At 37.3% G+C, this 15969-nt stretch overlaps 1 protein-coding gene and 1 long non-coding RNA gene across 2 annotated transcripts; both read left to right on the top strand.

Moving 5' to 3' along the window:
- Positions 4017-6877, top strand: LOC18787316 (zinc finger CCCH domain-containing protein 40). Its single transcript, XM_020557966.1, has 4 exons — positions 4017-4287; positions 4572-4951; positions 5062-5285; positions 5825-6877. The coding sequence occupies exons 2-4, from the start codon at positions 4577-4579 to the stop codon at positions 6720-6722; spliced, it is 1497 nt and encodes a 498-aa protein (XP_020413555.1). The 5' UTR covers positions 4017-4287; positions 4572-4576; the 3' UTR covers positions 6723-6877.
- LOC109947722 lies at positions 11939-15861 on the top strand. The gene is made up of 2 exons (XR_002270530.1): positions 11939-13448; positions 13744-15861. It is a non-coding gene; the product is annotated as an uncharacterized LOC109947722 (long non-coding RNA).

The raw sequence follows: 15969 nt of genomic DNA, 5'->3' as shown, positions 1-15969 counted from the left end.
TAGTATCACATTGATGTTCTTGGTTGGCAGGTGATTCGCATAATCTATAGCGGTGAAGAAATGTGCCTTGCAGGTGAAGCATACAATGGTGTAGTTCTTATGGACCTTGTTGGAGTGATCCTCAAATTCACCGATTGTATGAAATGAACGGATGCAGTTGTTGCATGGAAACATCTTGTTTCCCCTACCCATTTTCCTCTCTCTCTCTCTCTCTTGCTTTTTCCCATATTGCTCTCACAGTAAGTTGTTGTTTGGGGACTGAGGTGCAGATCTTGCTCTTCCCCTTCTTCATTTGGACTTTGTGTGTTTTGTAATGATTTTGTACATCTTTCTTTGAATGAAAGATTTTAGTACAATCGCTGTAGCAAAAAATCTCCTATCACCTTGTTGCAACAACTAAAACCAAAAACTACATGTGTTAATTAAATTTACTTTCATAGTTAAACTTATCTTTTGAAATGAATCCACTATCACCTTGTTGCAGTTCCTTTTTGGCATTGTGGTTTGTTTGCTCGCTCAGAAAGTTTTTGTTTGGTGCCTGAGAAAATGGGTTGGGTGAAGTGCTTTGAGCTAAATCATTTGTTTATATATTAGGTAGCAAAAAACAATGAAGGGTCACGCTATGTTTTTTTACTCGCCATTTTACTTTTTTGGCAAATAGACAAACCTTGCTCGCTTTGTGTTTTTTCGCTCGCCATTTTCGCGATTTGGCTCGCTATGTGTTTTTTTGCTCGCGTTGTGTTTTGGTATGGGCTTTGACTTTCCACTTGTAAGTTTTGTATCATTCCATCAGCTGGGTAATGTATAGAGTGTCGTTCGGTAGTTTGGAATTATCATTATAAAAAAATTCCTATCCAGGTGCTGACCGGTAAAGGCTTCTAAAAAAGCTTGGATGCCCATATTTTTCTTATTCTGCCATATTGCATGGGTCCCATTTTTATTGCAGAAGCTCACATAACTTGGTAGGAGCCTTATGCAATGTACTTTTACTCTTGATGTAGTGCTCTGGTGTGCTAAAAAAGAAGGAAGGTCTAGAGGTGAAGAAGGATAAAAAAAAGGAAAATTAACATGTAATATTTGATGTATTTTCCATATGTATACTTTAGCTAGCTATGCTCTATTTGTAACAAGGGTGATAAGGTGTTATTACTTAATTGCTTTGCTTGCTATATTAGTTGCTAGATTTTTGCTTTGTTTGTTTACATGAGTGATATGATGATATAAACTTAGTTTTATGTTGTGTGAAAAATTCTGATATCATGATTAATTGTTTGATGTATTATTTTACATTTTCTTGATGTTATTGCTTCCACGGAAAATGTGTTTTCCATAATATAAATTTTATAGGAAATTTTTTTCCTCATAAACAAACATTTTCTTGGGTGAAGTGCTTTGAGCTAAATCATTTGTTTACATAGTGGGTAGCCATAAACAATGAAGGGTCACACTATGTTTTTTCGCTCGCCATTTTGCTTTTATGGCAAATAGACACAATTTGCTAGCGTTGTATTTTTTCACTCGCCATTTTCGCCATTTTGCTTGCGTTGTGTTTTTTCGCTCGCCATTTTCACTATTTCACTCGGGCGGTGTTTTGTCGTAAAGTAGGCAAATAGGCAGACTTTGCAAGGCAAGTAGGCAAAAAGATAAGACAGGTAGCCTTGGCCTTTGTTCACACCAAGCCTGGCTCCATGTATAAAGCAAACACACAGTACAGTATAATTCAAACAAATCCAATTTTCTTACCGTGAGAGAGAAGATGGGGAAATCAAAATTGCAACGTAAGAGAGAAAGAAAGCAGCATGGTTTCGACTGCAGCCATTGCGATAAGATCTTTCAATCAAAGAAGGATGTCCAGAATCACTACAAGATACATAAAACCCAAATGAGAAAGGGAAAGGGCAGGATTTGCAGTTCATGCAATGGTTGCTTCAAAACCATTGTGGACTAGGAGAATCATCTTACAGTTGAGAAAGACAGAGTATGATATTTAAATTTGATTTAATAATTCCTACTCTACTTCTACTCTTGATGCAGTGCTCTAGTGTGCTCAAGAAGAAGGAGAAGAAGAAAGGTGCAGAGGTGAAGAAGGAGAATAAAGAGGAGAATTAACAAGTAAAGTTTGATGCATTACCTAGCTATGATATGTTAGTTTCATTTTGTGTTAATAATTCTAATAGCATGATATTTTACATTTGTTGGATGTTTTGCTTTCATGGAGAACTGTTTAGGGGTAGGCAAAATTCACCCAAGCTTGGGAAAAAATTAATTATTATTTTTAGATTGTTATAACTTATAACTTATAACTTACATAACAATTAGCTCCCATAAAAATATTACTTCTAGATTGTTATGTAAGTTATAAGCTTGGGAAAAAATTAATTATTATTTTTACAACTATAAGTGACATGTCACATGAGTTTCACAATAATTGGTTTTAGCTAATTTGGTATGTGGGCTACATTTACTTAAGAAGATCCATAAAATATGGTGGAATTTTATTAACTGGCTATGGTTTTGGTTTGGAGGCTAACAAATTGTTCTTATTTATGTTCCTTTGATCGCAGTCTCTCTCTCTCTCTCTCTCTCTCTCACACACACACACACAAGGAGCATTGTAGTTCTTCTTGAAAAGTGCAGGTGTTGGGCTCCTAGTGAGGGTCAAGAAAGTACTTGTCAGAATATGTGGAGTTACAGGGGCTCACTTTTGAAAAGTGCAGGGATTCTGGATAGGCGAGTTACCTTAGCTTAGATCTTATCAAGGTGGAGATTGTTGGTGTAGGTGGCTCGATACAAGCCATGATGTGTAAGTTCCACATTGAAGAATACAACAATAATCTATAAGATAAATATATGTGGTCCACTCCTAATTGCACCGAGAAATTTTATGATAAAACCCAATATAGAGGTCCATTGGGCCTTCTCACTCCTAGGTGGTTAAAGTGGGGATAATATCGATGCATTGTTAGGACAGGTAGTGGACTTCTATTAGGCCTATGGTACAACAATTGGTATCAGAGTCAAGTTCGGCTAAAATGCATTTGGTTCAAGGTGAAGCCATTGACATGTTCAAGGAGGCGACTCAAGTAAAATTTTCTGGATAGACGAAGAAAGGTGGAGCGGGCTAGTGGAGCAAGGGCTTAAGAAAATCATGTGTGTAGGTGGAGCAAAGGCTCCTAGCAAGACTCACGAAAATCCTTGTCGTAAGAGGTGGAGTTGTGGGCGGCTCATGCTCAAAAAGTTGAGGGTGTTGTGAACGGGAGTTACATTGGTTGGAATCACACCACAAGTCATGATGTGTAGGTACCACATCTGAGAATACAACAATAATTTATAATTTAAATATAGGTGGTACACTCTTAATTGCATGGAGTCCACTCTCTCTTAGGTCGTTAAGGTGAGGATAATATCAGTGCATGGTTTGGACAGATAGTGGACTCTTATTGGGCCCGTTGATACAACATATATTGCTAGTAGGAATCAAGTGTAGTAGAGGCGAATTATGACAACTTGACATCTTAGCAAATAGTTTTTTATTCGCCTTTGCCTCACAATGCCATTTATGTTACACATACACAGATATGCGACATGGGGACATAGGGAACAACAAATCTTTAAAAAAAAAAAAAAAGGGACACAAAAATTAAAATATATATAATAATAATACTTATATATATATATCATGTGATGACTAAAATTTAAAATTTAAAAAAAAATTATAAGGGACTTGTAAAGCAAGTGATTAAAAATATTTATCTACGCACCTTGGGTTCTATTCCGCCTCGCCAATATCGATTGCATATCAAAATTTGAGATTTTTTTTAAAAAAAAACTTCTCTATCTATTATCAAATATGTAGATTGCTGAATGGTTCATAAGAGAAATTTCTCTCTCTTCCTTTTCCCTTTCTAGTAAAAATAAAAATAAAAAGAGAGCGGTTTGAACACTTAAACAAAAAATCAAAACAAAATTATGTGAAATCTAATGGGCTTCCGAAGGATTCAAAAGGAAACAGAATGCACTGGGCCGTTAAGTCTTGGGTTCCAGCGAGCCCGTGTCATCTCCAAGGGAGCCAAAGCGCGAAACGGCGAGAGCGGAAGAGCTTTACGTTTCGGCTTGGCTTGTGAGTGGACCATCGATGATCTCCTTGTTCGCACCTCTGAAATTTTATAACCCTCACGCTTGAGCTCGCACCGTTCGGCCCTACCCAAGCGCGCCAACCTCCAGCGGCGACCGGTGGTCTTATCCAGCTATCTCATCGCGACAGTAGTCAGACCATCTCATCTCCAGGTAAATTAGGGTTTCTATTTGGTTCATATTGATTTGCCTTCTATGTCTGTTATTCATTGATTTTTTATTTTTCGGTCTTTTAAATCCAAATAGACGTGTGTGAGAGGGATGTAAATGATTACCTTATTGGTTAAGGATTTAGTATCTTTTTCTAGCTTTTGGCTTTGTATTTATATTGTGTGTGAGAAGGAAAAAGAAGAGTTATTTTCTATTTTAACCCAGCTGAATTTGAGACCAATAAATTGACGAAATTCTAAGTGATTTTGGGAAAATTTGTTTGCTAGGTTATATGGCGCACAGGTTGCTCAGGAATGTGGAGGCGGATGGTTGGGAACGTTCAGACTTTCCCATCATCTGCGAGTCATGCTTGGGCGACAATCCCTACGTCCGGATGACACGAGCTGATTACGACAAGGAGTGCAAGATTTGCACTCGGCCATTCACCGTTTTCAGGTGGAGACCTGGTCGTGATGCTCGATTTAAGAAGTCAGAGATTTGTCAGACGTGCAGTAAGTTGAAAAATGTTTGTCAAGTTTGCCTCTTGGATCTGGAATACGGCTTGCCAGTTCAGGTTCGAGATACTGCTCTGGCCATCAGTTCCAACGATGCCATTCCAAAGAGTGATGTAAATAGGGAGTTTTTCGCTGAGGAGCATGACCGAAAGGTAACTTTTCTGTCTTTGCCTTGAACAACCAGGCTTAGTTAGGGTACTAATTTATGTAAATCTTTTGGAATCCTTTAGTGTCTAATTTTAATTTTGATTGGTGAGTGCAGGCTAGAGCTGGTATAGACTATGAATCTTCATACGGAAAGGCACGACCCAGTGACACTATTCTGAAGCTTCAAAGAACAACACCCTATTACAAAAGGAACAGAGCACATGTTTGCAGTTTCTACATTCGGGGTGAGTGCACAAGAGGTGCTGAGTGTCCTTACAGGCACGAAATGCCCATAACTGGGGAGTTGTCACAGCAAAACATCAAAGATCGTTACTATGGGTATGTCCAATGCTTCATATTTCCTGTTCTCCGTATGACAATGAAGCATGAATATCCAGTTGCATGTTTTTTTTCTTATAGTTACAGTTGGCTACTTAATCTTGTGAATTTGTTTGTTGATTAGCATTGTTTCTTATGTTTAATATTTCCAACTCTATTATTTCCTCAGATTAAAGTCTACCTTTTCAGTTGGGAATGAAATTCTTGTCTGCAATATTGGTAGATGTAATTTCCTTGCAAGTAGTATATAAAGTCCCCTTTTTCCCCCTTCTCCTGTTGGTTATTTTGTTTAAATATTTTTTCATGTTCCTCTTTCAATATTTCGTAGTTCAAGATATTTATTCTGAAGATTGTAGCTTCTTTTTCGGTTTGGGAGGTGATAAGAGTGGTACTACCGCAGCCTCTAGCTAGCATTTTCGGCCAACATTTCACAAACCTATATCCCTAATCTTTCTGTCGCATGTTTTCACATGCCCATGTACTGTAAGTACGGATTTCTGAAGTTTGTAACGCTCACATCTCATCTTAATTATCTGCAGAGTCAATGATCCAGTGGCAATGAAGCTGCTTAACAAGGCTGGAGAGATGCCCTCCCTGGAACCTCCTGAGGATGAAAGCATAAGAACTCTATACGTGGGTGGGCTTGATGAAAGAATTTCTGAGCAGGATTTGAGGGATCAATTTTACGCTCATGGTGAAATAGAATCTGTTAGGATGGTACTCCAACGAGCATGTGCTTTTGTAACCTACACAACAAGAGAAGGTGCAGAAAAGGCTGCAGAAGAACTCTCTAATAAACTGGTAATAAAGGGTTTGAGATTGAAGTTAATGTGGGGTAGGCCCCAAGCACCAAAACAGGACTCTGAGGGCACAGCTGAAGCTAGGCAGCAGGCAGTGGCTCATAGTGGGTTGTTGCCTCGAGCAGTCATATCTCAACAGCAGAACCATTTACAAGACCAACCTGCACCAGTGCACTATTACAACATGCCACCTCCACCCTCACAGGAGAGATCATTTTATCCATCAATGGATCCTCAAAGAATGGGGGCTATAGTTCCATCCCAGGAAGGGGCTCCTAGTGGGCCTACGGGTTCAGGCGAGAACAATTCCAGTGCAGAAAGGCAGCAACGTAGTCAGCATTATGCTTTTCAAAACATGCCTCAACCACATGCCCAATATCGGCAGCAGTTTTATCCTCCTCCCTACGGGTATATGCCTCCTCCACCAGCACCGTACCAGCAATACCCTCCGCAACATCATGCTGGAGTGACGCCACCACCATCCTTGCCAATGAACCAACAGTACCAGAATTCAGCAACACCAGGGCCTGCACACTCGGGCTCTACATCATCAGGATCTGCACCATCAAATTCTGGACCTTCGGGGTCCACACCATCTGGTTCTGGGTCTGCGCAGACAGGGTCATCACAGCAGTGACACTATCCTTCTGTTGTGATTTTGTAAAAGTAATATCTTGGTTTATTAATTAAATGATTTTGTTCTTTATATGTTATGCGTTGAAATTATATTTTTGAAATATGTTTTCTTGAACCATCTATAATGAAAATGATTGGTTGTCTCATAATCTTTCTTTAACTGCAAAGATGGGTTGTCTCAGCATCATTTTGAAACAGACCAACAAAACATCATCTTAGCAAATAAATCCAAGTGACATTTCCTTGACCAGTTTAAGAGGGGTGTTGACTTTCCTAAACGTAATAGTTTGATCAATTATCTTGTGAACGATCGATGTTTGATGTGATTTTGACTGTCAAGAAAAAGAAAGTGTGATTCTGACTGTCAAGAAGAAAAAAAAAAGAGAGGAGAGGAAAATTTACGTTTCTTTTTGCGCTAATGGGCTTCCATGGAGTAGCTCCCCAACGTGGCTCACCAGTCTCGTCCTGAAATTTTGGGCTCCCATAAACCAATGTTTTTGTTTTTTTATTTATTACAAGCACAGTTTAAATTATAGGGAATGATGCTTTCTCACGTATACACAGCTAAGATATTATGGGGATTCGAACTTGTAATCTCAAATATGCACACAAAGACCATTTTCCACTCTAAGTTTTTATTTGGACATGTTGAAGACCTCCAGTTTAGGGATGAAGCATTGCTCGACAGGGCCTTGAGTGATTATATTTTAAATTCGGAAGAAAAAAAAAAAACCAAAACTCTTAAAGTTTTTAATGTATTAGAGAAAATGTTAGCTTTCCAAATCTCCTATATAAATAGGAGGGTATGAACATTCTTTTTTTCATAATTTTTTTCATGGTATTTTATATAAAAACTATTTTACTTTTAAAGACTGGAACTTTGTTGGAAAGACTGAAGGAGTTCACCTAGCTAGCTGATAGCCTGAATCTTTCCTTCTATTGTAGTTCATAAGCTGCAAGTCTACAGATTTGTTCAGTTATTGTCTCCCTGACTACAAACTTCATCACTGTTTGAAACAGCAAACTGTGTGAAAGAAATTTATCATCTCCTTTTTATACCAAAGGATTAGAATTTGATTCCCCTACCTCCCCTCTATTGGGTCCTAGGCCTTTTCTGAACCATTTAGAAAAATAAACGTAATTCCCTTTCACAAGCCTTGTAAAAGCCAAATTTACTATTTAAAAAAAGGTTCTGTTTCTTACTAAAATTTGCTTTCGGTTGGTTCTTACTTTGTTCTCAAACTAATTATGAAATTTGGTTTCATTATTTTTGCTACCATCTTACTATTTGGCCCCATTTTTTATACACACCATCAACATCTTCAGTCTTTACTAGGAATCCATAATTTTTTTTTTTTTTTTTGCAGTACCAATTTCCTGCAACTTCCACCCTTCTTCTTTTGCTTGGAATATTCCTCATGACACCACAAAGAAGAAAGAAACTAGGATACGCATTACCATGTCGGAAAGTTGCATTGTCATGACTGAAACTTAAATTACATAATTGATTTGGGATACTGCCATGATTAGTGGCGGAGCCACCTAAGGACCAAGGTGGGTCTAGGCCCTCTCTCATATTTTTTATTTTCACATATTTCTACTTATATGTGTTGCTATATGTTTGCTTCTTGGAGTAAAAACTCTTTTTTTTTCACCTTCTCCTCTTTTGATTAACTTAAGCTTTGTGAATTCCCCTCTCCCCAATTTTACATGTCTAAGTAGGGCATCTTAATATTGGGATTTATGAACATTTTTTGTATTTCTTCTCTCCATTGAAGTATAAATTATTAAATTTTGAGTCTTTAATAGTGTAGATGATGAGATTAATATTCACCCATGTTAAAATATGAAATTTAGGACAATTATGATTGTAATAAATGGATAAATTATTAATCAATATGAAATTATATTATTAACTTATTAATCCAATTAGCGTTTGAGGGCTGCTATTCGAATTATTTTTAAAATGTTTGTGAAAAGCCCCCGCTCTAATGTAAAATCCTAACTCCACCGCTAGCCACGATGGCATTTTCGTTAGATGTAAGTTTTTCTCGTCAGGCTTTTGCTTGCATGCTGAACATTATCAAATAATATATTGTAATAATGTAATATTGCAATATTGAGAATATATAAAAAAATATGTTTGGTAGCTAGGGTTTTGAGATTGCAGAGAGGGCCGGATACAAATACAAAGCGTGCTGATTAAGAGGAATAAGCGCGGCGGAAGAATATATAGAGACATTCTCAAAAGGGGAGAAGAGAAGGGCAACAGGCCATGTATATACATATATTCACAATATATAATATATATGGGGATGAGGGCAAAGGCTAAATATAGTACAACAGTAGCAATATGTCCATAACTACAACTACAACATGCGTACCAGTCTTTGTATCGCGTGTTAAATTCGAGAACAAACAATAAAAACACTTTGGTTTGATTTTTTTAATATTATTTTTCATAAAAACAATATATATATATATATATATGTATTTCATAGATAAATTAAATATATGAGAGAAAGAGAAGCACATGCATGACAGTCTGCATCTGCAGCAGGAGGAGGAGCAGGCTCATGATGATGATGATCCTCATACACTACAACCCAATAGCTGCGTGCGTGAGTGAATGTGTAAGTGTGTTTGCGTGTACTTCGAGGCTTTTAGAAGAAGCACAGATCATCTCACTTACTTCACTATCTTACAAATTAATCCAACCCAGTCAAGTCCATGCCATGCCATCCCACTACTTTAATTACTTGGTTTAAATATTAATATCAATATCATTTCAACAGCTACAACCGAGTGAGTTCGCATACAATAAGAAGAAGACGATTTGGAATAGCAGGAAAACTCCACTATCAATATGAATGGTGTGGTTTTGTGCAAGGGTACATGCATGTGTATGAAAATTGAAATTGTAAAAAAAATATGTAAGAAAAGGGTTGGAGTAGAATCTAACCGTGAGACGAATAGAAACACACAGTACATACAAACAGCAAGAGGCAGGCAATTAAAACAGAGACTAGGCAGGCAAAGGAGTGAAGGAGGGAGGGAGGGAGGGAAGGAGGGGGCCATGAGTGCACAAAACCAAAGGCCCCAATATTTCTGACACCAGGATTCCCACACTTGTTGCTTCCAACACTCTACACGATAAAGTGGGTTTTTTTTCTTTCCATTTTTAATATATGGGTTTGCTCTCCTTTTTCCTCTTTTCTTTTTCTTCGTTTACCAACTTCTCCATACAAGGAAATCAAAGCCTTTAAAGGAAGAAAATTCTTGCAGCCTTTCCTAGACATAGAAAGATAGATCGCTCTCCCCACCCCCCGTCCTTCATCACTCCACCCACCACCTCCTTTTTTGACTATCATCTCTCTCTCTCTCTCTCTCTCTCTCAATAATACATTCATTTTTGTTACATTGCCAGTGGGCAAATGGGGGTGCTCCAGTTACTAGCTACAACATTTGAATATGCATTTTGCCATCCCTAGCTTAGCTAGCATTCTTTTTGATTTGTCCCTTAAAGCTTTGTTTCTTTAACACCTAATTTATTGTTCTAATACTATTAATATATGGTTTTGTTTAGTGTTCCCAATGGCATATTGTGCATTAACCGTTGTCTCTAGGGTTTAACTTTTTGTGGCGGTCTTGTATACTGAAAGAAGCATCTGTAGTAACTAGAAAGGGGTACAGTTTCTGCTTTGATCTTCCCCATTTCATGTAAGATACTTATTGCTTAACGGATATTCCAAATCTAGTAATAAAACATTGTTATAATCCTTTAATTCATGTTAATTTCAAAGGATTTGTAAATTGATAAAGGTCGATCAAATGCAACACCGCCCACCCAGAAGCACCAATAATCTGAAAAAGATAGATGGAATTTGGAAGAGTACCAATAATTATAAGGAAATGCAATTATTCTTTCTTGTCTCTTGATTTTGTACCCCAGAAATTACTGTGTGAGATTACGATTTTCCTCTGATGTGAATATGTTTTGCAATCTGTCCGTTATCTGCTCTTACTTTTGGAATTATGCTTTGATGGTGTCAATGTCATGCACAGATGCTTTGTATGTGAATGCGTCAATCCCTGTCCCCTTTTAGCTACATAGTTGCTCATCATCTATATGTAGCACAGTTTGGTTGGACCCTAAGAACACAGAAAAAGTAATTAATTAGTTAAATTGAAAAGATTAAATATGCTAAATAGAGTTTTCCAACTTTTAATTTCGCTAGAAGAATCTATTTGAATGAATATAACGTTTCCAAGAAAGAGCCAATGAGATTGCTAGAAATTAAAGTTCAATTTCCATCATGTGTTTCACTGGATCTTTAGAATCAAAATCTTATCTTTGTCAGAGTTTATTGATGAGAACTCGTTATCCTCGTGAAAAAATTCATCCTCCCAATTAGCCTACTGATCCTAATTATAATTGGTTTTCAATTCAATTAACTATATTTGTGAGGGCCAATAAAAACCCTCCACACAAATTTTATAAATAAAAAAGAAGAAGAAAAAAGAATTGTAGGAAGATTATTTTCCTGAAAACCATATGGTTGTTGTTCTTGGTCATCTTCATGATGTTTATCTACAATCCACATCCATGGTAATATCAGGTACTCAAATAAAAAGGAAATCCTTTCCTCTTTCAACACTTGGTCCTTTTGAAAGGTCGCATCATTGTTCGTCCATTTGTGGGCAACATATACAAAGCTCTATTAATGTAATTATATAGTTAAAAGTAATATAGTTTCAAGGCTGGAGCTACGGATCTCAGTTCTTAACCCTAAACCTTAATGAGATTAATTGGATTATCTATGCGTCTCGTGTCGGTGTTAAATTCACCGGATTTTACTTGTTGATTGAGGTTTATTAAACAAATTAATAATAATGGTTTTAGTGTATAATTGAAATTAAGATCAATGATGATCATAAAGTAGAAATACAAGACCATATATATTCTGACAAGGCCTCTGCTTTTATATGTCAACCCTAAGATTTATTGTGTTGGTGGCCAATTTAGACAGCTAAAGAGATTCTTGTTAGATATTGACTATTCGTGGAAAAATCGCATAAGGTTAGAATATCATTGGGAAATTTGGCGTTTGGTCTTGTGCAAATGAGGACATTCCACCATGCTAACCCTTAACCCCATGTTAAAATTGAAATCTACACAATTGCAAACGAACAAGAACAGGAAGAGAGAGAGAGAGGGAGAGAGAGAATTAATTATTTGCTATCAAAATCAAATGTCATGGTGGCAAGGTAGGTATATATAAGATATATATGAGATAAAAAGGCTTCATCTAATCAGAAAATTAATTAAATAAAGTATGTATGAGCTCAGTTCTAACATATTCTGATTAGTTAATAACATGTGATTTAGATTAATATTAATATTAAAAGGGTTTTTTAAGTGGGATTATGGGATGCAACCTGTATGGACAGAAGTAAAGGTGGAATTAGGTAGAGCTATAGCTAGCAAACATATGTCATGGATTATTCTAAATTGAATACCTAAACAAAGAAGTGGGGGGCTAAGTACAAATCTATGTTGGTGAAGTAAAATAGTATAAGATAATGAATTGGTAATAAAATATGTGTGAAGGGCATGAAAAAGGAAAAAGCTAGGAAAGATAAAGATTAAAAGAAGGAAGTGATGGAGCAAAAAGGAAAGAAAAAAAGAAAAAAAAAAAGAAAAAGATGCATCGATAAATTATGGTATTTTCTCCTTTTTCTCTTTTTGGTCACTTTAATTATTATTATTTTTATTTAAAGGGAAGAGAAAGTAGAGGAGGGGGATGAGGGAATCCAAGTGTTCCAAGCACTCCCAGACAAAGTGAGGTTCAGAGAAGAGAAAAGCAACCTCTGCTTTACGACCCAGAAAAGGAGATTTCAAACACCATAAGGCCTTGGAGCTTAGGAAATTGCGTGGTTATTAACCCAACCCAACTCACTCAACCCACAAACAAACCAAATTTTCTCTCTCTCTCTCTCTCTCCCCCTCTTTGTGATCTCTTTCTCTCTCTTCGCTGGCTTGGTGCCTATATTTAGAGGCAGTAGCTGGGGGTGCAAATCCAACCCCACATTCTCCTTCATTCACTCTGAAAATCACAACACAAAAATAACCCCGCAAAAAAAAAAAGAAAAAAAAAATTTAGGCTCTATCTCTTGAAACCCTTAAGTTTAGGTCACTGGTCTGCTTTTTTTGTGCCAATTCAAATGGGTCTGAGCTGTGGGGCTTTGAAGCTCCATTTTGATTATGACCCAGCTCCCATCATTATCCCGTTTATCACTCTACCCTTCTGTGTGTGTCTCTCTCTCCCTCCCTCTCTGTCTCTCTCCCTCTTCAATATAAAACCCCCTCTCTCTCTCTTTACCACTCTTTATACCCCTCTTCCACTTTCCCTTGTCTTGCCCACTATAGCCATGCCAAAGCTTCTCCAGGATACCTACTAGCTAGCTCTACAAAATCTCGTTTGCTTCAAATCCATGCATTCTTAGTTCACTCTCTCACAAACCCATGTCATATCAACAAAAACCATTCATTCTCACATCACAGATATATATATATATATATATGTGTGTGTGTGTGTGTGTGTGTGTATATATGTATATGTATATATATCCACAAACACACACCTAACTAAATTCAGGAAAGGTGGGATGTTGGGTTGGCGTGAGATGAGGTCTTAGGCTTGGATATATTGTCCAAACCTAGCTAGTAAGTTTGAGATATATATATATATATATATATATAAGCTTTTACATCAATTGATCTATGTCGTTTGTATCTATTATATATATAGCATGAACATACGCATAGATATACAAAGTATATATGTGCCTGGCTCCCTGTATGCCATTTGCAGAGTCCCACCGAACATCGATGGCCTCCGTGGATGGCGTATGAGGAGCCATGCATATAAACCCATGTGTTTCCTGTGTGTGTTTCAGTACTTTTACCTTCATTCATTCATTTTGTTCTATATTTTCTTCCCAACATGCCAATTCTGCAGTCTTCAGGGGTATTATGGTCATGTTGGGCAGCATTGTAATTTCCCAAGTTTGCAGGATAGCTAATGCGTCTGAGAAAAAGGTACTTCCATCTTCTTCCTTGTTTCTTCTTCTTCTTCTTCACATGGATGTTAGGGCTCTTCGTTCTCTCTCTCTATGAAAGTGTGAATATCTGTGATGACATGCTTTACTTTTGCAGAGAATAATTATGGCTTCTGAAATATAAATTTGGCATTTTACTCCTTGTCACATGTATTTTCCATCATTTCACCATACACATGTAACGAGGGCTTATGGCTTCGGCCCAAATTCCGGTAAAAATTAGAAGCAGCTGGTTAAGAACCTCGCTTGGTCCCTGACAACATGGAAGTTACAACTTTCCTTACATGTTGCCCATCATGACATGACATCCTTCCATCCATCCATGACATCCATCCATCCATCCATCCATCCATGTCCATCCATCATGTTCCACGCTTATCTCATGGACACTTCTAATGACCTCTGGTCCTAACCTTGTTGACTCACCCCAAAAAGGAGCTAATTGTTTTTCTTTTAATCTGTTTTGTTTTTATCTTCAAGTTTTGTTCATCTGATTGCTCAGTTTTAAACCTTCTTCTTCCAAATTAACATGGTGATTCTCCCACTTGCGTACAATGGACAAAACCCATTCATTTTAGGCCGTTGGTTTATAAATCAAAACCAAAAGGTTTTTTGTTTTTTATTGTTTTTTTTAGGGTGTAGATATATAATAAAAAAATGAGTTGTGTTGGACCTGTTGGAGATTAGATTAGCTAGATTACATTACCAAATAAAAGAATGAAGCTAGATCTTTGATTTGATTTGAGGGACATGTTCAATCAAGGGCTTCAGATAAAAAAGGAAGTGAGAAGGCAAAGAAACCAAAAAAATAAAATAGAAAAAAAGAAAAGAAGGTTTGCCTTATCATCAGTAAATAAATAGATAAGATTTTGATTTTCCTAGTTCCTAGACAATTTGATCATATTATTCCTTGTCCTGCATGCGTACAGCTTGCAGATGCTATACAACGAACGTTTAGAGAATATGCATTTAGCCTCATCTGCCTTGCTTGCTGCTATGTATCTTATAGCACATATCATATCATTTTGCCCATTTCCCCATTCGCCCTCTCTCTCTCTCTCTCTCTCTCTCTCTCTCTCTCTCTCTCATAAAATTGCCTTGGACTTTAGTCTCGGAGTATATGGCCGGACCGTAGCCCCACTAAGATTGTAGGGAGCAAACGACCTGGCCAAGTTTGTAGAGCCGCTAGCTTATGATTTGCTCAACTCTACAATCTTAGTCGGATCGAAATGTAGCCCGGCCCAAGTTCTTGTAACGCGGCCCAAGTCGTCGGAGACTAAACTTGTGTGGCTTGGTTAGTTGGTATCTTCATCTCTATATAAAGTATGAACAGATAGGTAGCTAGAGAATCAGAGATCTAGAGTGATACTGAACCGTACGACTGGGCAGGGCTTCAAAAAAAGAAAAGCAAAAGTGTTTAGGGCAGCAGGAGGAGGATGATCATCATAATGGCTATTAGGAATCTCATACACTACAAGCAGAGACTGGACCACATCTCTTCTATGTCTCTCTGTCTCTCTGTCTCTCTATCTCATTTAATAATTTTTTCTCTCTCTCTTTTCATCAATTGGCCAGCAGGGAATATAGTATACGGTCAAAGCAGGTCAAGAAAGGACATTTCGTCTGGCAAAGAAAATGGACCACCTTTGAGATCTCCTGGGAAATAGAAATCAATTACTTACTGCTGGGTGGGATTTTTAAAATTTCAAGTTCACTCTCTCCATGCCCCATGTGCCCTCCTCAATTTTCACACACCCAACATTCTCCTGCGATTGGCCAGCCCAGGGGCGTAGGGCTTAGTTTAATTTGTTCTAAATAAATAAATCAATGAATCTTCATATGCTTCAAGTTTTTTGCTTGAGGACATAGATATAGTCAGATGTGCATGAATATGTACCAGCTAGTGTAAGTGAGGTCCCACCTAAGCTACCTTCTGGGTTATATGTGTATGTATAGATTGTACACTCCAAGTGTCTCAGGAATAGATTCTTTCCCAATATATCTGATTGAATTTCAAATGTTTATGATCTCCCCAGCTATCTCACAATATAAGATGTTTATGTTGTAAGATCCGGAATTTGAACTAATTTCTTCTCTTTTGTTTTTAAAATGTGTGATTTAAATAT

Source organism: Prunus persica, chromosome G2 (genome assembly GCF_000346465.2).
Source record: "Prunus persica cultivar Lovell chromosome G2, Prunus_persica_NCBIv2, whole genome shotgun sequence".
NCBI classification, from domain to species: Eukaryota; Viridiplantae; Streptophyta; class Magnoliopsida; order Rosales; family Rosaceae; genus Prunus; species Prunus persica.
Note: the sequence above shows the minus strand (reverse complement) of the source record. Positions and strands in the feature narration are given on the sequence as shown.